The sequence below is a fragment of the Ceratotherium simum genome, chromosome 12 (genome assembly GCF_057802395.1).
Source record: "Ceratotherium simum simum isolate JZ-2026a chromosome 12, ASM5780239v1, whole genome shotgun sequence".
NCBI lineage: Eukaryota > Metazoa > Chordata > Mammalia > Perissodactyla > Rhinocerotidae > Ceratotherium > Ceratotherium simum.
The window spans coordinates 5539667-5561207 of record NC_141911.1 but is presented as its reverse complement, the minus strand read 5'-3'; the positions used below and the strand labels follow the sequence as shown (position 1 = coordinate 5561207).

General features: G+C 42.7%; 1 protein-coding gene and 1 long non-coding RNA gene across 5 annotated transcripts in view; one reads left to right on the top strand and one right to left on the bottom strand.

The window, feature by feature from the left end:
* DOCK5 (dedicator of cytokinesis 5) overlaps positions 1 to 16044 on the bottom strand; it is a 215058-nt gene extending 199014 nt beyond the window's left edge. For 2 of the 4 annotated variants that reach the window (XM_087437329.1, XM_087437330.1), the window contains exon 1: positions 15829 to 16044. In XM_087437329.1, the coding sequence (XP_087293455.1) occupies positions 15829 to 15871 (43 nt within the window). In that variant the 5' untranslated portion in view covers positions 15872 to 16044. The remainder of the gene's footprint in view (positions 1 to 15828) is intronic. The other 2 variants (XM_087437327.1, XM_004433572.3) reach the window with 2 other exon arrangements.
* A 203-nt stretch (positions 16045 to 16247) lies between these two features.
* On the top strand, positions 16248 to 19823 carry LOC147915768 (uncharacterized). The gene is made up of 2 exons (XR_015553774.1): positions 16248 to 17300; positions 18891 to 19823. It is a non-coding gene; the product is annotated as an uncharacterized LOC147915768 (long non-coding RNA).
* Positions 19824 to 21541: the final 1718 nt, after the last annotated feature.

Here is a 21541-nt window from a genome sequence, read left to right as displayed (position 1 = left end):
CTTTGCCTGTATTGGTATTTATAGAAATTGAATAGCACAGCATGTATTCTTTTGTGTTTGCCTTCTTTCACTTAGCCTTATATTTGTGAGAGTTATCTGTGGTTTTGTGTGTACATGTAAATCATTCATTCTCCCTATAGTATTTCCTTGTGTGAAATTTATACCACACACAATTTATACATCCATTCAACTGTTGATGTGCACGTATGTGGTTTCCAATTTGGGGCCATTTTGAATAGTGTACTATGAACATTTTGCACAAGTCTTTTTGTGGAAATGTATTTTCATTTCTCTAAGAGTGGAACTGCTGGGTCTCAGGGTAGGTGTATGTCTAACTTTACTAGGAACTGCTAAACGGTTTTCCAAAGTAGTTGTACCAATTTACACTCCCACAGTGCATGAGGCTTCCTATTGCCACACATCCTCGCCAACACTTGATATTTCCTTTTTTTTTTTTTTCAATTTAGGGGTTATAGTTGTCTGGCATTGTGTTGGCATCCCCTTGATGACAAATGGAGATCAGTACCCTTCCATATGCTTATTGGACATTTGGATATCATTTTTTGTGAAGTGTCTATAAATCTTTTATCCATTTTTCTGTTGGGTTATTGTTTTCTCTTATTGATTTGTAGTTCTGTACATATTCACAATATGATGTACTGGTCAGACACAGGTATTGGAAATGTCTTCTTCCAGTTGGTGGGTTGCCTTTTTGATCTCTTTAAGAGTGTTTATGGTGAAGAGAAGTTCTTCATTTTAATATGACTCAGTATATATTTCTTTCTTTTAAAGTGTTTTTTGTATCTCTTTAAGAAATTTCTGTTGTGGATGACATGATTTTATATGTAGAAAACCCTAAAGAATCCATCAAAAAACTATTAGAAATAATAAATACAGCAAAGTTGCAGGGTACAAAACTAACATACAAATATCAGTTGTTTCTATACACTAACAACGAACTAGAAGAAAGAAAAATCAAGAAAACAATCCCATTTACAATCGCAACAAAATAGAGTAAAATACCTAGAAACAAATCTAACCAAGGAGGAGAAAGACCTGTACACTGAAAACCGTTAAGACATTGTTGAAAGAAATTGAAGGAGACACAAAGAAGTGGAAAGATATTCCGTGCTCATGGATTGTAAGAAGCAACATAGTTAAAATGTCCATATTACCTAAAATTTTGTATTACCAAAATCTCAATGACATTTTTCACGGAAATAGAACAAAGAATCCTAAAATTTATACAGAACAACAAAAGATCCCGAACAGCCAAAGCAACCCTGAGAAAAAAGAACAAAGCTGGAGACATCACCATCCCTGATTTCAAAATATACTACACAGAGCTATAGTAATCAAAACGGCATGGTACTGGCACAAAAACAGACACACAGATCAATGGAACAGAATTGAGAGCCCAGAAATAAACCCACACACATATGGACAGCTAATTTTCGACAAAGAAGCCAAGAACACACAACAGAGAAAGGAAAGTCTCTTCAATAGTGTTGGGAAAACCAGACAGGCGTGTGCAAAAGAATGAAAGTAGACCATTGTTTTACACCATACACAAAAATTAACTCAAAATGGATTAAAGACTTAAATATAAGACCTGAAACCATAAAATTTCTAGAAGAAAACGTAGGCAGTATGCTCTTTGACATCAGTCTTAGCAGTAACTTTTTGAATATGTCTTCTCAGGCAAGGGAAACAAAAGCAAAAATAAATAAATGGGACTACGTTAAACTAAAAGCTTCTGCACAGCAAATGAAATGAATCAACAAAACGAAAAACAACCAACCAACAGCAGATATTTGCAAATCATACATCTGATAAGAGGTTAATATCCAAAATATATAAAGAACTCATACAAGTCAACAGCAAAAAAACAAACAACCCAATGAAAAAATGGGCAGAGGATATAAATAAACATTTTTCCAAAGAAGATATAAAGATGGTCAACAGGCACATGAAAAGATGTTCAACATGACTAATTATTAAGGAAATGCAAATCAAAACTACAATGAGATATCACCTCACGCCTGTCAGAATGGCTATTATTAAAAAGACAAGATATAACAAGTGTTGAAGAGGATGTGAAGAAAAGAGAACCCTTGTACACTGTGGTGGAAATGTAGATTGGTACAGCCACCATGGAAAACATTTTGGCGATTCCTCAAAAAATTAAGAATAGAATATGATCCATTTATTCCACTTCTGGGTATTTATCCAAAGAATACGAAAACACTAATTCAAAAAGCTATATGCACCCCTATGTTACTGCAGCATTATTTACAATAGTCAAGACATGGAAACAACCTAAGTGCCCATTGACAGATGAATGGATAGGAAGATGTAGTATATATACACAATAAATTCAGTCATGTCCCACATAACAATGTTTCGGTCAATGAGGGACTGCATATATGACGGTAGTCCCATAAGATTAGTACCATACAGCCTAGGTGTGTAGTAGGCTATACTATCCAGGTTTGTGTAAGGACACTCTATGATGTTCGTGTAACGACAAAATCACCTAATGACACATCTCTCAGAACATTATCCCCATCGTTAAGAGATGCATGACTGTACTATTCAGCCATAAAAAAAGATGAAGTCTTGCTATTTGTGACAACAGGGATGAACCTTGAGGGTATTATGCCAATTGAAATAAGTCAAACAGAGAAAGACAAACGCCATATGATTTCACTCATATATAGAAGATAAAACAGACACATAGATACAGAGAACAGATGGATGGTTACCAGAGGGGAAAGGGAATCCGGGGAGGGAGAAATGTAAAGGGGGACATCTGTATGGTGACGGATGGAAACTAGACTTTTGGTGGTGAACATGATTTAGTGTACAGAGAAGTTGAATTATAGTGATGTACATCAGAAATCTATATAGTATTATAAACCAATGTTACCTCAATAAAAAAAGAAAAAAGAAATCTCTGCCTACTGCAAGGTCAAGAAGATGTTCTCTTGTGCTTTCTTCTAAAAGCTGTCACTATTTTACCTTTCATACATTTGGAATCAATTTTTTATATGGCATTAAGGAGGTAGCAGTCCAGCACATTTTTTCAATATAGATAAATAACCAACTGAACCAGCACCATTTTTGAAGAGATCATTAACCACTGCATGCCAGTGTCATCTTTGTCAGAAACTTTGTCTATCACTGAGCCTGATTCTTTTTAATGGCTATATAGTATTCCATTGTGTGCACATGCCATAAATTACTAAACCCATTTCCAACTGATTGATATCTAGGTTTTCATGTTTTTGCTATAACACGGTAATGAATAATCTTGTGTACATATCATTCCCCACATGTGTTAGTGCATCTGTAGGACAAACTCGTAGAAATGAAATTGCTAAGTCAAAGAGGATGCACATTTTAAATTTAATCAATATTTGATAGAGGTTCCAATCAATTTTTTTTTTTTTTGGTGTGAGGAAGATTAGCCCTGAGCTAACATCTGTTGCCAATCTTCCTCTTTTTGCTGAGGAAGACTGGCTCTGGGCTAACATCCGTGCCCATCTTCCTCTACTTTATATGGGACGCCGCCACAGCATGGCTTGACAAGCAGTGCATCGGTCCACGCCTGGGATCCGAACTGCACGCACTTAACCACAACGCCACTGGGCCAGCCCCTCAATCAATTTTAATTGGATATTTCAAACTACAATGAACTGCACACACAGTATTATTATAAGACACAGCACATCAGAATTTCAATTACACCAAGGTTCCTAACATTTTTGAGCCTTAGAATCTTTTTTAAAAATGATAAATGTATAACTATGCTTAGCTATACATTTGATTGAGAAAAATATATATAACCATGTAAGTTCACAGAAACTGTGCGTCAGAATCCTGTGATATGGAAACTAACTAAAATAAATCATTCTGTCACACTTTAAGGAACAGGCTCCTCTGCTTAACACAGTAAAGAGCAAGCGCACCTGCTATTTGCCCCTGTTCTGAAGAAAGCTCAAAGCCCAGCTGGGGCACCCCAGAAACCAGGTAGACAGACCCTGTCCCTGCTCAGGAGGAGTTTGCTTCAGTAGGAGAAGGACAGTGGCTGTCTGCATGAGATGAGGCTGTATCTCCTCCCGAGGATCAAGCTGTGCATTCCCATCACAGAAACAGAGCAGAAGGAGTCGAATCTGCCCTGAGAGCAGGGAGCCTTACTCAAACTTCTCTTAGGTCGAGTCTTCAGAGTAAGGCATCATCATTTTGTTCAAAATACAGATCTAAAAAAATACTAATGTTCTCTCCCCTCCAGGTCAGTATTATAATCCTTTAAGGTCAATACATGACCCTTCCATCACCTCAACACTTTGTAAACCACGGTAACATTCGCTCTCAAACACGCCTGTAATGTCACGAGAATGTCACACTACTTATTAATTTTGCGACTGCAATCATGTCAATACCATGGCGCTAAGGATCAAAGACCACTGAGCCCCATAGCAGACCTAAAACCACGTGACCACCTTGCAACCCACAGCGTGACTTCCACTTCAGGCTGACCTTCAAAACACCCTTCCTTACCAGAACTCTTAAAAAGGGGAAGATGAACAGCAAAGAAAACCATCAACAAAATGAAAAGGCAACCTATCAAATGGGAGAAAATATTTCCAAATCATATATCTGATAAGGGGTTAATATTCAAATTAGATAAAGACCTCATACAACTCAATAGCAAAAAAACAAACAATCCGATTAAAAAATGGGCAGAGATCTGAATAGACATTTTTCCAAAGACACACAGATGGCCAACAGGTACATAAAAAGATGCCCAACATCACTAATCATCAGGGAAATGCAGATCAAAACTACAGTAAGATATCACCTCACACCTGTTAGAACAGCTCTTATCAAAAAGACAAGAAATAACAAGTATTGGTGAGGAAGTGGAGAAAAGGGAACCCTCATACACTGCCGGTGGGAACGTAAATTGGTGCAGCCACTATGGAAAACAATATGGAGGTTCCTCAAAAAATTAAAAATAGAACTATCACATGATCCAGCTATTCCACTTCTGGGTATTTATCCGAAGGAAACAAACACACTAACTCGAAAAGATATATGCATCCCCATGTTCACTGCAGCATTATTTACAATAGCCAAGGCATGGAAATAACCTAGATGTCCACTGAAGGATGAATGGATAAAGAAACTGTGGTATATATACACAATGGAATATTATTCAGCCATAAAAAAGAAGGAAAACCTGCTGTTTGCTACAACATGGTGGACCTTGAGGCATTATGCTAGGTGAAATAAGCCAGACAGAGAAAGACAAATACTATATAATCTCACTTATATGTGGAATCTAAAGAAAAACCGAGTCATAAACACAAAGAACAGACTGGTGTTTGCCAGAGGCAGGGGGTGGCAGATGGGTGGGCAAAATGGGTGAAGGGGGCAAAAGGTACAAACTTCCAGTCATAAAATAAATAAGTCTTTGGGGTCCAGCCCAGTGGTGCAGTGGTTAAGTTCACGCACTCTGCTTCGGTGCCTGGGGTTTGCAGGTTCAGATCCCTGGCACGGACCTACGCACCACTTATCAAGCCGTGCTGTGGCAGGTGTCTCACATAAAACAGAGGAAGCTGGGCACAGATGTTAGCTCTGAGCCAATCTTCCTCAGCAAAAAGAGGAGGATTAGCAACAGACGTTAGCTCAGTGCTAATTTTCCTCACCAAAATAAATAAATAAATAAGTGCTGGGCATGTAATGTACAGCATGGTGACTATAGTTAATAATACCAAATTGTATATTGAAAGTTGCTAAGCAAGTAAATCTCAAAAGTTCTCACCAAAAGGAAAAAAAATTTGTAACTATGCGTGATGACGGATATTAACCAAACTTCTTGTGTTGATTATTTCGCAATATATACATATAAAGAATCATTATGTTTACATCTGAAACTAATATAATGTTATAAGTCAATTATATCTCAATAAAAAGGGGGGGGGAGATGATTTAATAGCTGGATCTTATTTACAACAAAACCTCCATCTGGGAAAAAACCAGGGAAGAGACAGGCATTTTCCCCTTACGATTGAGAGGGGAGAACTTACTCTTCAGACCCTTAGGTAGACGTGATAAAGAAACTTGCTCTCTCCAGAGTTATAAAGAGAAAGGAAGCAGCTAGAAGACAAGTTGAAACACATATCTGCTACTAGCTGTATGATTTTGGTTAAGTCACTTTATGCCTCTGGGGCATATTTTTCCAATAAAATGAGGATGTTAGCCAAGAGGTAATGCTTATAGAATCTAGCTCTTAATATTTTATGATTCTATACACCAAAGAGCAAAGCTCTTAGATATCTATAACTGAGTCTTATTCTTATAACTGGCCTTTGGCGAGAATGGGTGGGGAGTAACAGCCCTACGGTTCCAGGCTCATAGGAATTACAAAGTACAGGGCATCCTGCCGCAGGTACACAGGTAACAAAACAGTCAGCGGGACGCATTCTTACTCACCTTGGGTGAGTCAGCAAAGACCTATTTCCACAAGGGAATTCATCTCTGCTGTAATTTCCTTCCCTCAACTTCTTTTAAAAGACAAAGAATGCCCTTAGAGAGGGCATCTTGAGGGTCCACTACTTCGTCTGACATGGACAGTCTCAGAATTTACTCGGGTGGGGAAATGTAAGAGAAAATGGCACAATCTGGAACGGTGGACCCATGAACATAAAGCCATTTGAACAACAGCAGCTTTGCGATGGCAGAGTGCTTTGTGAAAGACAAAGACCACTTTTGTCTCTTGCTCAGGAACTGGCTGCCAGCAATTCAGACAATTGTTCGAGTGAGCCCGGACTGCCGGCCCAGGCTCCGAGAGGACATGGCCTGAACATCACTTGGAAAAATCAAATTAACAAAACCATCCTCTGCTTTCCCTGGCTCACTCACATCTCTGCCTCAAAGTTATTTCTTAGCCTGATCTCAGAAGCACTTTTTTAGCTTAAAATAAAACCCCATTATTCCTGAGCTATGCTGGAGGCTACTTATAAACCAACGTCAAAGGACTCCCAAAGGATTTATTCTATCCTTTAATGTCCACAGAGAGGAGATACATCATGGGTGATTTTACCTATTTGATCAGGAGAAAACTATTTGCCCCTCCATTGAAATAGTTAGTGAAGAACAAACTATGTGACCTCTGTCTAGTTCTTGGGCCACAGATATGGATCAAGTTCTATGATACTTCTATTACAAATTCTATTAGAACTCTATCACAATTCATTTCAAAGAAGTGAAATGAGTTGTAATAGAATTTGACCAACATTCCTTTTTTAAAATTCTTTTGACAATACTAAAGTATTTTACATGCATAGAGTTATAATTATAATTATAATGTTACTATATTGAATAACATTGCTAGGAATAAACTAGAAGTTGATAAATTTTTGCTTTATTAAAAAATTCAGGGGCCAGCCCCGTGGCTTAGCGGTTAAGTGTGTGCGCTCCGCTGCTGGCAGCACGGGTTTGGATCCCGGGCGTGCACCAACGCACCGCTTCTCTGGCCATGCTGAGGCGGCGTCCCACATACAGCAACTAGAAGGATGTGCAACTACGACATACAGCTATCTACTGGGGCTTTGGGGAGAAAAAGGAGTATTGGCAATAGATGTTAGCTCAGGGCCGGTCTTCCTCAGCAAAAAGAGGAGGATTAGCATGGATGTTAGCTCAGGGCTGATCTTCCTCGCAAAAAAAAAAATTCATTGCAATAAGTTCTTCCTCCACTTTATATGGGATGCCGCCACAGCATGGCCTGACAAGTGGTACATTGGTACGCGCCCGGGATCCGAACCCAGGCCGCCAGCAGCGGAGCCCACGCACTTAACTGCTATGCTACCGGGCCAGCCCCCGGAATGAGATTTGATTCCTTACCCCCACACCCCACTTGTTTGTCTCTTAAAATTCACATGAGGAGAAACCACAAATTAAGTTTCAGCTAAGAGGGCAAAAATGACCACCACAAAAAGCCTTCTATATATCGGGACAAACTAAAACTTGAGTAACTACTGCCCTTGCTTCAAAGCCCTTCATCAGTTCTCTAAATTACTTTTTTTCCTCCACGTTACCTGTGATCTCTTATCTTTTTTCCTTAATTATCCTGTGTACAGTATATTTGTACGTATCGTTCAGGCATCTCCACTCCTTTTTGCTAACAGGAAGTCACAAATGAACTCAATGCCTCGTTTCTTCCATCCGATTGCATCTTCCTTCCTCTCCAACTCACGTGCTCAACATGACACCAGTCCAGTGACTCAGAGCCTCCTCAACCCTCTTCACCACTGAGGTCAAGTTTTTCTTTCCATTTAGCCAATCCTACAATGCACCTTCCTCCACGAAGCCTCCACAAATAATGGAAAAAAAAAAAAACAGAAGCAGCAGCAGCAAATTCCCATTGTTCCCTTTCTATCTAACAAGCATCCTTTAGGATTTCAGTTCCTCTCTCTCCCACAATGTTCATACAATCCTTTGCTTAAACAACTTATTAAATCTATTTTATCTATTATTTAAATGTTCCTTTTCCTACTGCTTTTGATTGTATCTCATTGGAAGCATGCATAGGGCAGCATCTTCCATAGTGTGGGGAAAATTTCCTCTTACGGTAGACGAGACAAATTGAGGTAGATGCTGGGTTCAGCATTCATTTATTCCTTCATCATTTATCTACCGAGTGCTGACCACGTGCCAGGTGCCGTTCAGAGGCTGGGGGACACTGACGAAAAAGATCAAGTTCCTGTGCTCATAACTCTACATTCTAGTATGGCAGACAGACAGTACACACAAACAAATAAATAAACAGGACAATTACAGATCTTGTGAAGAAAATAAAGGGAAAAGGATAGACACAGAGAGGTGTGGGCAAAGACAGTACCTCTAGCTAGGGTTCTCAGAAGGATCTCTCGAAGGAGGGATTATTCGAACAGAGACCTGAATAATTCAGGAGATGATTCCATTTTTAATTCTTTTTATCTAACTACAGTTGATCTCATTATTCTCAGATTCTTTACTTGCCAATTCTTCTACTTGCTAATATTTATTTGCAGCCCCAAGATCAACACTCCTGGTGCTTTCATGGTCATTTACAGATGTGCAGAGGGGCAAAAAACGACATATGGGGGCCGGCCCGGTGGTGTAGTGAAGTTCGCACACTCCGCTTCGGCGGCCTGGGGTTTGCGGTTCAGATCCCAGGCGTGTACTGATACCCCACTTGTCAAGCCATGCTGTGGCGGTGTCCCATATAAAGTAGAGGAAGATGGGCACGGATGTTAGCCCAGGGCCAGTCTTCCTTACACACACAAAAAATAACATATGATTCTCACTTGAAGTCAAACAAGGCAACACCGTGCCTTTTTGTTTCAGTTCTTGTACTGTAAACGAGGGTCCTTTTCGCCATCTTAAATTTAGTGCCATGTTTTTCTCACTTTGTGCATTTTGTTAATGATTTTGCTCTTTAAAATGGCCCCCAAGCATAGTGCTGAAGTGCTGTGTAGTGCTTCTAAGTACAAAAAGGCTGTGACTTGCCTTATGGAGAAAATACTTGTGTTAGATAAGCTTCATTCAGCCTTAAATTATAGTGCTGTTGGCTGTGAGTTCAATGTTAGTGAATCAACGATATATACTGAACAAAGTCTCTAAATCTTAAACAGAAACACACATAAAATAAGGTTATGTATTGATCAGTTGACGAAACGTGACCAGAGGCTCACAGGAGTCTGACCTTGTATTTCCCTTGGGAGCAGTGGTTCAGTATTCGCTAAGTCAGTGTTCACGGCGACTTCACAGAACTTTAACTACCACAAATAACAAGAATCTACAGTACATCAAAGAGAAAATTTCAGTTGGCCACCAGCCTCCTCCCTCTTTAATAGAGAAAATGTCTTGACAGGCAGTAGCATCCAGCCAGAAGCCAGGACGCTGCTGTTTTATTTTTTGTTGGCTTTATTGTTTACAGTTGCTTCTTTGTAGGGCAAGCGATACTGGTTCTCCTTCAATGGTGGGAATGCAAAGTTTTCTTTTTCAATGATTGTTCTAATTAAAAAAGAAAAAAATGCAGGCAACAAAAGAAAATATTAAGTAGAAAATAATAGAAAGGGCAAATGGATGTGGCAAGAGGCACAAAGCTGCACACACAAAGGGGCCTGGGCATGGCAGAGGTCAGGGTGACCAATGAACAACCTGAGTTTGGGAAACACATGTGGAGTCAAGTTTTGGCTTGGGACTGGGAATATACGGCCATGGATGCAAAATTTGTCTTGTCTGAACCTCAGTTTTCTTATCTGGAAAAGGGGACAATATGTGAAAGCATCATCTCAATGGTTTAATGAAACAACATGTACAGTGAGTGGCACTGAAACTTTTTGGTCTCGAAACCCCTCAAAACTCTTAAAAGTTAACGAGAACGCCAAAGAGCTTTTGTTTATGTGGGTTACCTCTATCACTATTTACCACATTAGAAATTCAAATTGAGACATTTTAAAAATAGTTATTTAATTTAAAATTACCATAATGAACCCAATACATGTTAGCAAAAATACACATTTTTTATGAATAAAACTATTTTTCCAAACAAAAACACTTTGAGCAGTGGCATTGTTTTGCACATCTGGAAAACTCTTTAATGTCTGGCTTCACAAAAGGCAGTTGGACTCTTCTATGTGCTTCAGCATTCAATCTGTTATGATATCACACTTCACATAGCCTCAGGAAACTGTACTGTAAACTCATGAGTGAGTAGAGTGAAAACATGCCAATAATGTCTTAGTATTATGATAAAAAGGCTTTAATCTCATGGACCCCTCAGAATGTCTCCGAGATCCCCATGTGTATTCAGAACATACTGAAATAAAGGGCACGGAAGAGTGCCTGTCACAAGGTAAACTGTTTATAAATATTAATTCTCTGTTCCTTTTATTCTTAGCCTCAATTCTGTTAGAAGACAAACACATCAGGGCAAGGACTTCTTCAACGGGTTACAACTGTATAATATCTAGCACAGTGTCTCATGTAGACAGACAATCAACAAGTGTTACTGTTGTTGCTTACTCTGGTTCTGTAAGTAATTAGCTATGTGACCTTCAGCCAAGAATTCTTAATCTGTGTTCAAATTCAGAGGATCCATGGACTTGAAAAGGGAAACAAATTACATCTCTCTTTTCTAACACTCAGCATTGACTTCAATTACAACTGCAGACAATAAACCACAGGTGCACTCGTAGTACCTTTGACACTGTCACCAATAGAAATCACGGATATTTTCATGTCATATTATGGTTACTGCAGATATCTTGAAAAATCATACATGCTCATCACTAATTCGAAAGTAGTTATTAGACCTGCCACTGGGTCTTGTTATTTAATTGATTAATAAGGAAGCAAATGTATTACAATATCACAAATTTTGAAAAATATGTTGACAGTTGTATTTCAATACAAATGGTTTCATTTTCAATCCTTCATATTTGACTTTATGCACTTAAGGGGTTCATGCAACCACAAAGGTAAGAAGAAGTTGTGTTAAACAATTCACTTCATCTCTTTAAGCACCAGGTTCCTCTTTAAAAAGGAACTGGGCTAGTTAGTTACTCTCTGAGACTCTCTCAGGTCTGCCACTCCAGCTGGAGGATATGGAACATGGTGCCTGTGGTGAGGAAGAACTGGACGGGAACCCACAGCACACACGAGAGCATTAACAAAGAGCTACAAGAGTCTGGTTTCAGTTTTTACACTAGCATTTGAGAATCTACTCCACCAAGTTAAATGCTTTTAGACTAACTGGGCCTAGCACAGCTGAACAGCTGAAAAGCTAACAGTGAAAGCAAATATTCCCCCAACTACCTTTTATTACATTATAAATATACATATCACAAATCCCAACAAACAATAATGAATTATTTTGCAAATAATCCATCATCAACATAATCTGGGTCTGTTCTTGATTATACATAGCTTGTTTGGGAGCAGACTTAAAATAAATGTTTCAATAATCAGAAGACTAATCTGGGGCCGGCCCCGTGGCTTGGTGGTTAAGTGAGCGCGCTCCACTGCTGGCGACCCGGGTTCGGATCCCGGGCGTGCACCGACGCACCGCTTCTCCGGCCATGCTGAGGCCGCGTCCCACATACAGCAACTAGAAGGATGTGCAGCTACGACATACAACTATCTGCTGGGGCTTTGGGGGAAAAAATAAATAAATAAAATCTTTAAAAAAAAAAAAAGAAGACTAATCTGGATATTTATCAGTAATGTTTGTTTAAAATCTAAATAAAAATGTTTATACTCATATCCTCAAACAGAAAAAGAGGAAGAAAGAATAAAGGAAAAGAAAATAAGAAAGAAAAAGGAAGAAAGAAAGAAAAACACTTTTCTATGGCTGTGGGGAGGAGCACTCATTCCTACAGGTCATTCAGACTCACCTAACGCTAGAGATGGAGCCAACAGTGCTGTTTAAGAAGGAAGAAAGCCCAGACGAGACTGCATTTCAGTCCCTGTAGGACAATCTACGCTATATGGGGACAGCCAGTAGTGGTACCAAGATCAAACAAGACAGCAGACTTACTAGCTTCACTGTGCACAGTTCAAATCAAGATCAAAGTGTTACCCTCAGACAGAGTAGCTGTGAGTCATTAAAAAAAATGGCCATCACATGGTTTCCTTCACCCAGAAACAAAAATCTGTCCAGCAGACACTCTGAAGCGACAACAATCCCCCCAAAAGTCCAACAAGCCAATTTTCCCAATCATATTTAAATGAGTCAGACTGTTCTGTTTCCTTGTTTTCTCAGCAGCACATTTCAGTTTTTTACTCGCAAAGATAAAGACAGACTGAAGGCTCTCACTTCGTCCACCTAATGGAACCAAATAAAACGCATACTGGAGTGAATGAGACACTAAAATCTAACAAGGAAAAAACTGCATTAAATGGGCGCAGGCCCAGTGGCTAGCTTAAGTAGGCACGCTCTGCTTCAGAGGCCCGGAGTTCGCTGGCTGGGATCCTGGGCGTGGACCTATGCACCGCTGAGGCAGCCGTGCTGAGGCGGTGTCCCACACAGAAGAGCTACAACTCTACAACTATGATACACAACTGTGTACTGGGGCTTTGGGGAGAAAAAAAAAAAAAGAGGACGATTAGCAACAGATGTTAGCTCAGGACCAATCTTCCTCAAAACAAACAAACAAACAAAATAACCCTGCATTAAATCGTCATAGAAATTAGGTCAGAGCTAGAATGCTACCCCAACTCCAAGGACACGCAATTACTACTGAAGGCAGGCTCTATACCTGCTACACCCGGTGAGTGACAGGGATACAAAACCATAACCTGAACCCGAGGATACGAGGAGAAGCAATGAAATAAGGTAGGCACGACGCAGGCATTGTGAGGAAGAGGCGTGAATGCCTGGGGAGGTCTGGTGAACACCAAACCTGAAGGAGGCACTGGCAGCAGATCTGAGCCCTGAGGAAAGCTGGACTGTGGGATGCAGAGGTGGGCGGGCACTCTGACAAGGAGCAAGCACAAGGGAGCAAAGTCCCAGAGGAGGGACTCTCCAGGCCTGTGGCCTATTGCACAAGAGCTAGAAGAGCAGTATCTGCGTGGGGGGGCGGGGGGCGGGGGAGACCATAAATGAAAGAAGCCAGGAGATAAGGTTGGTTGGTGAGGACACTTTGAACCAGATTATGGGAATCTTGAAAGTTGGGCTCAGTTAGATCTTACCCTGCAGGCCAAGGAAGGCTTCAAATCAGGGAGGTGATATGAACAACAATGTGTTTTAGCAATAAACAATGGAGATATATCTCATCAGCTAATCTGTGCTAACAGTGGTCCTTCTGTCAAATCCAGATTAAGCAGAATATATTGTGTCTAATGAAATAAGTGTCCCAAATTATATCCTGGGGCAATTTTGCTACCACCTATGCCCTGGAAATGCAATTCAAATACTTTTCTTGATGGAAGATAAAAAACATGGTAACTTGACTCCAGAACACGAAAAAAAAAAAAAATCAAAAAGAGAACATATCATACTTGCTTCTATGACTATGGCAATAAAAACCACATTTGGGAGATCTGTTTGCATCACCTACACTGAAGTCATACTGGTTTTGGAAATAGCTTTTATCCTCTTAAACAAAATTAGAATTGATAACTTTCTTAAAGTAGTAATTAATGATTAGGCGTTGCTAAACACGCTTTAATTTAGTAAATACTAGATAACACTCAAAAATAAAGAAATTGAGTCCATCTATTTTAGAGCATTTCACTTCCAAAACCACTGGCTACTTACTGACTGGCACCTGAGTAGGAGTCCCCGTCTGAAGCGTCATGACCAAATCATGACGGGGTGGTCTGGGGCAGGAGAAACACCACCTACCTGTTTCTGAGTTGTAGCCATACCAGAGTGCAAGGATTCTAACAGAAATTTAAGGGGAAAAAAGTTTTTGGAATAGAGGGAAAACAAGGAATTATATATCTAATTACATACACACAAACATATATATAAAGGATCTCAATCTAAGAATAATATAGCAAATATGAGAGAGTTTGTTTCTTTAACTGACTCGGGGCTACAGAGTTGAAGAGCACCAAGGATGTTGAGTATCCGTGAAACTGACCTCGCCGTCAGAAAGCTCAGAACAGGTGCTGGGACGGTTCCCTCCCTAATAACCAGAGAGGTGAGGAGAAACAGGGGCGGGGCAGGGAGGGAAGTGAAAGATTAAGTTACAAACAGGCCAAATGAATGAACCTAAGAGGAAGTGATAAAATTCTCAACACACACAACTGCGTTTACACCACGGAATCGCTCCGAAGTCGAACTGCCACTGTAATCGCCCCGCGAACAGCAGCGTTCCCAGATTTCAGCAACCTCACTCCTTGGTAGGAAGTGGAAGGACCACGGCTTTTCACCTGGGTCAAAACCCCACACAGCCACCGTTCCAGGGCCAAACCAACAGCACTGTAATCCCTCCGCACGACAGGGACTCTCTAGCACCGCTGTTACGAATGCCAAGCGCCGGGCGCGGGATCTGTCACAGCGTTCCTAATAAAATGCCCTCGTCTTATCCCACGACGAAACTCGGGATTCAGAAGGCAGTCCTCACCCCTCTCCATATACGCTCCGTTAGGAGATGAGCGTCTGCCCCATCGGCCCCAGGAGCAGCCACCCTCGTTCCCATGCCACACACTTCCTGTCTCTTCCATCACCTCCCCACCACAACTTTAGTCTCCCATTCAGTTTACAACTGTTATCTGGATCCCAGTCCCTGGGAGGAAACGAGGGGGCGGAGGGCGGCTTTCTACCCCCAACTCCTCACTCGGGGCTTCAGAGACAACCTAAGAAGAGGGAAAGCAGAAAGCACTGGGGCAGCGAAGACCACTGGCATTCCTCCGACCTGGGCTGGCTACAAACTAGTGAATGAAACCACACGGATGGGGAGGAGGGAGGCGAGCACCAGAGCTGGGCGCCCCAAATGCATAAGAGGCGAGCACCGTCGCTTTTGACGTTTCTACTATGCAAAGCGCTGGAGCTTTGGATTCGGGAGGATTACCTGTCCCGGAGCCCAGCTGCACTTCTAGCCACTCGGATTTCCCAAACTCAGAATGACTTCCCCCACGGGGCTCCAGGAGAGGACTCCGACTCCCACCCGCCCCCAGAACTGCTGCAGCGGGAGCCGAACCCCCGCCTCGGGCAGCGCGCGCGCCGAGTGGCCCGGCGTCCGCCGCCCAACTTTGCGCAAGGCAGGGCGGCTCCCGCGAAGTTCCCGGCGGCCGGGTCGGAGGCGGGGTGGGGCGAGCACTCACCAACCCCGTACTTCTGCCTCTTGGTCGGGATCCAGCGGGCCATGGCGGCCACCTCAGCCCGCGGCGGCGGCGGCTGCAGCGGCTACAGCTCCTGGGGCGCCGGCCGCCGCCGCGCCGCGCTCCTGCGCGCCCCGGGCTCCTCCGCCATGTTCCGGCAAACTTCGCCCGACTCCGCGAGCCGGCGCCCCGCCGCGCCGCCCGCGTCCGCACGGGATCCGCTCCGGCCCCGGCCTCGGCCCGCGGTCACCTGCTGGGCCGGGCGGCCGCGCCGCTGTGCGCGCCCCTCCCGGCGCCGCCCCGGCCCCTCCCGCCGGCCGCGCCCTCCGCCCGCCGGGGCCGCCTCCGCGCCCGACCCGCGGGCGCCCGGCCTCCCGCCCGCTCCGGCGCTCCGCGCTCTCGCCGGCCCGGGCGGGCGCGGGCCCCGCCTTGCGCGCTTCCCAGGAGCAGCTTCCCAGTGCAGACTGGGGTACAGTTTTTTCCTTGTTTTGCTTTTTCCCCGCCTTCCCCACCCGGATTAAACCCTCGAGACTGGATCCCGTGGGGCGGGTTCCCCCCGCGGGCGACCCGAGGGCTGCGCCGGAGGCGCTGGGCACACCCAGGCTGGGCGGCCCGGCAGCGGGTGGGCGCGGGGTGCGGGGTCGGCTCCCACTGCGCGCGCCGCAGCTCCTGTGGGAACTAGAATGAGTTGAGGAGTTGCTTCTCGCCCCCGGGGCACCCCCAGTGCCTGGCACTCAGCGGGCGCTCCGTAAATATTTGTTGAATGAATGAGCAGTTGACTCCTGCGTTCACTCTCTAGAGCTTTAACTGACACCGTGAGAGCCGGAAGCCGGACTCCGGGGCAGACATGATCTCCTGTGGCCACCGTTTATAGCCTTCAAAGCAGGCGCATTTGTTTTCTGGTAAATAGAGAACTGATGCAGGGGAGACGGCCTCCTCAGAAGTATCAAATACTTTCCTAGCAGAGCCTCTGTGGGAAAAAATTATTCTAACTTGGAAATCCTGTATCCCCAAAACACCCGGAGGAGTCCCTGGCTGAAGCAATTCAAACCTTCATGCTCAAGGGAAAAGTCCGCCCCAAGACGTCCCGCTTCCAACAGACCAGCATCCCTGCGGAGAAGAGGACCTGGCACATCCACGTCTTTTCTCGTTCATTGACTGTATTGTTTCGACAAAGAGCCCAACGCAGAGACTGATCGTTTGAACTGCCCTGGGCTCCTGTGGGCGCTCTCTAAAAGTCCCCTCCCGGAACTCACTTTTTCCTGGAGAAGCCTCAAGAATGAAAATTGGCTCTGAGTCCGGGGTGAGATGGAGGGCTTGCTACCTCACACAGAGAAGTAAAACCTCAGAGTAGTAAAACCTCAGAGTAATGTTCACCGTCTGAGAAAATGCCTCTTGAAATAAACTGTTTGGTCCTTGCAGTCTCTGAAGGTTTTCTGCCTATTTGGAACATAAAAGGAAAGGAAAATAAACAGGTATAAAATAGAGTGAAACTTGATTGGAAAATTAGTGCATTTTAACTTTGATACTTTTTGCAAATCCAGATGTGAAATTAAAAAAACAAAACAAAAAAAAGTCTTGTTCGCAGTGGGTAACTCCTAGGGCTTACTTTCTTCTCCATCAGCAAATAGGCATTTATTCACAAGTGCAATGATAATTTAAGAAATCTGTCGCTTTAGACTTAACATGCAGAAGGAATTCCATCTCCCCAAAAATAATTTCTCTTCTGCCAGTGACATTGTGATTAACCTAATTTCCCAGGTTAGGTAATTTCTTCTTCTTTCCACAAATATTAAGTGCCTAGTAGGTGTCAGGCTTTGTTCTACAGATGAGGGCACAGCAGCTTCTACCCTCGTGAGGCTTCCAGTCTACAAGAGGAGAGGAAAACAATACCAAGTAAATGTATGCCAAATGAGGAGGAGCCAGGAAAGAAAAATCCAAAGCAAGGAGGATAGGCCCGGGGGTGCTGCTGTTTACTGAGTGGTCTGGGAGGTCGCCTCTGATAAAGTAACATTGAAGGACAGACCTGAAGGAAGTGAGGATTTCAGGGGAAAGTATTCTGGACATCAGGAACAGCAAATGCAAAAGCCTGGAGGCATGTTTTTGGGCAGGTTCCAAAAACAGCAAGGAATCCTGGGTGGTGAGAGATGAGTAAGGGGAAGAGTGTGGGAGGAAACTTGGTCCAGGAGGCACAGGGTGGCCGGATAAAGCATGTGAGGACTTTGTATATGACCATGACAAGAGAAGTTTGCAGGGTTTTGAGCCAACCAAGGACATGATCCCATTTGCCTGCTGTGTGATGAATAGACTGTAAAGACACAAGGGAAGACACAAGAATATCAGATGGATGGAATGCTATTTCGGTAGTTCAGGCAGGAAATGAAGATAGTCAGGTCCAGGATGGTAGGGTGGAGTTGGAAGAGAGGTTGTGTTCTTGACATACACTGAAGGTAGAACCAACAGGAGGGCAGTGTAGGCAGAAGGGAATTTACTGATGTCCTAGACCTCACAGTGTACTTTTATCAACATATGTTTTTGGAAACTTTCGCCCAAAACCTATGCTTGTTTTTTTTTTTTTTTGAGGAAGATTGGCCCTGAGCTAACATCTGTTGCCAATCTTTCTCTTTTTCTTTTTTCTCACCAAAGTCCCAGTACAGTTGTATATCCTAGTTGTAGGTCCTTCTAGGTTCTTCTGTGTGGGATGCTGCTTCAGCATGGCTTGATGAACAGTGAGTAGGTCTGCGCCCGGGATCCGAACCAGCAGATCCCAGGCTGCCGAAGCTGAATGCACGAACTTAACCACTATGCCAACTTGCCGGACGCCCTTGTTTTTTTTTTTTTTTTTTTTTAAAGAGACTCACGACATACACTTCAGGCCCCACAAACCTTTCATCTTGCCCTTGGGTATGACACACAAGATAGGTCAAGGATGACCCTAAGATTTGGGGCTTGAGCAATTAGTAAATAGAGTTGCCATGTTCTTGGTCATCTGTGATATCTACTTGGTCTTCACGCTTTGTATCCCAGTTGTTCTGTACTGAAGTTTCCCTTTGATATTTCTTTAGGACTCACTTCTTCACACCTTCCTCAGCAACTCCTGCTTGTGGACCATGAGGAGCTGAAGTGTTTGGCCTTGTGGAACAGGGGCTTCACAAAGTCACTGCGGTCGTCTGCGTTCAAGGAAGTTGGGTGACCAGTGTTCTCTAACCACTGGTCTAGTTTAAATTAATACACATCAGAGTGTTAATGCTCATCCAGCGGAACTGGGTTTCTCCCAAAATGATTTCAGCTGCTTCACCCCGCCTTGCATTGCAGACTTTTTGCAGAACTTGAGGTTTGAATTTGGGCACTGGATGTTTCAAGTCTGACAATAATTGCGATAAGAGGGTTGGAGGAAAAGGGAAAATTTTAATTACAGCTTTCAGTATGTTTATGCTTTTTCTTCTGAAGACTGAAGTCCACCCGCTTTGTAATATCAGATGGTTAAATCCCAATTTAAAAGTCCATTTAAATCATAAAAGCAGAGCTATTCAAAGTCTTTTATTAAAATGAGGCTTAAAATTAAAGAGTCAACCAGATGGGTAGGTGGAATAACAGCATGATTCCCAGAAACATCCTTTTCTTTTTCCTCTGATATCTTTTCAGAAGAAATAGTAAGCATATTCCACAGCCGGAGACTCCAACAGCCACACAAATACACACACGCTTCTGCCTGCACCAGCATTCACGTGTTCTGCGTGAAGGCCTTGGAGGAAGACATGAGCATACATGAATGTGGAGGCTAGTTTGACGTGAATATTGTGACTATCCCTTACATTGCCTCAGAGAATAGATGGATGTGTTGACAACTGGCAAGGGCATCACTTCTGTTGATTACCAGGTTTATTTTGCGAAATCTGGCCGTCTTGATTGCTTCTCTGAGAGAAGCTGTAGCTTCTGCTAAAGAGCCCTGGAATATGTAGAAAAGCAGGAAATTAAATGTCTAAATTTGATCCTTATTTGGGACAGGAGTGAAGTTTCATTCTGCAGCCGCTTTGTAACAGTGACACTATTACTATATGGTTTAGATAACTCATAGTCAGCAGATTTTTCTTCCTATTACTTTGAGGTCAGTTAAGAAACACACATTTGATCTAGAATTTTTATTTAATACCAGGCAGATTTTTCCATGGTCACCAGCTGTAGTGTAACAATAATAACTAACTGTACCTGGCACTATTCAAATCAACTTGTTTAATCCCCACACAACCTAATGAGGTAAATTGAACTATTGTTGTCCCCACCTTACAAATGTGGAAATTGTGGCTCAGAACATGTTAAGATGTTGTCCACATAGTTAGTGGCAGAGCTAAATTCAAACCCTGGGCAGACTGGCTTCAGTGTCCATGGTCTAAACCAGGGGTCAGTGAACTTTCACTGTAAAGGGCCTGTATATATATATTTCAGACTTTGCCGGCCATATGGTCTCTCTTGCAACCACTCAACTCTGCAATTGTAGCAGGAAAGCATCCATAGTCAATACTAAACAAGGGTATGGCTGTGTTCCAATAAAACTTTATTTGTAGCCATGAAATTTGAACTTCATGTAATTTTCACATGTCATGATATATTATTCTTTTGATTTTTTGCAATCATTTAAAAATGTAAAAAACATTCTTAACTTGCAGGCTGTACCAAAACAGGTGGGAGGTGGGATTTGGCCTTCGGGCCACAGTTTGCCAACACCTGCTCTGAACCATGACTTCCACCTTTTGAAGTGGGTGGGAAGGCTGGGGCGGCCTCCAGAAGAAGAGACAGGGTAACGATGGCGGCACGCGTGTAGGACTTTCCCACCAGAAGTCTGTTGCATAAGGGTGTGGAGGAGAAGTCATTGGAAGAGAAGGACTCTAAGTAGTAAAAGTTGCCTTAGAAATCAGAGGCCGGGCACTTCTGAGAACAGTGAGTGTGGGGAACTGTCCACTGGCCTAGCCCCTCCAGGCTCTATTCTGAATGGTAGGAACTATAAATAAAATAACGAAACCTGTAAGACATTAGCACATAAGCAACTGCTCTGGTGCCCATTGAACAAGTAGACTTCTAAAGAGGGGAGGGAGGCATATTCCTTGCAACATTAATCACAATAGCCAAGATGTGGGAACAACATACGTGTGGACGAATGGATAAAGAAGTTGTGGTGTGTATATATACCGTGGAATATTATTCAGCCATGAGAAAGAAGGAAATCCTGCCATTTGTGACAACATAAGTGAAATAAGTCAGAGAAAGATTTGTCTTTCTGTATGAAAGAAACACATACAAATACTGTATGATCTACTTATAGGTGGAATCTAAAAAAACCAAAGTCATAGAAACAGAGAGAAAAATGGTGGTCGCCAGGGTCTGGGGGTGGGGGAAAGGAGGAGATGTTGGTCAAAGGGTACAAACTTCCAGTTATCAGATGAATAAATTCTGAGGATCTAATGTACAGCACGGTGATTATAGTTAACAATAGTGTATTAGATACTCGAAAGTTGCTAAGAGGGATCTTAAATGTTTTCATGTGGGCTATGAAGAGAAGCACATGGTAATTATGTGATGTGATGAAGGTGTCAGCTATAGCTACAGTGGTAACCATTTTGCAATATATGTGTATCAAATCAACATGTTGTAACCTTAAACTTACGCAGTGTTAAGTGTTAATTATATCTCAATAAAGCTGGGAGGAAAAAGAGTGGAG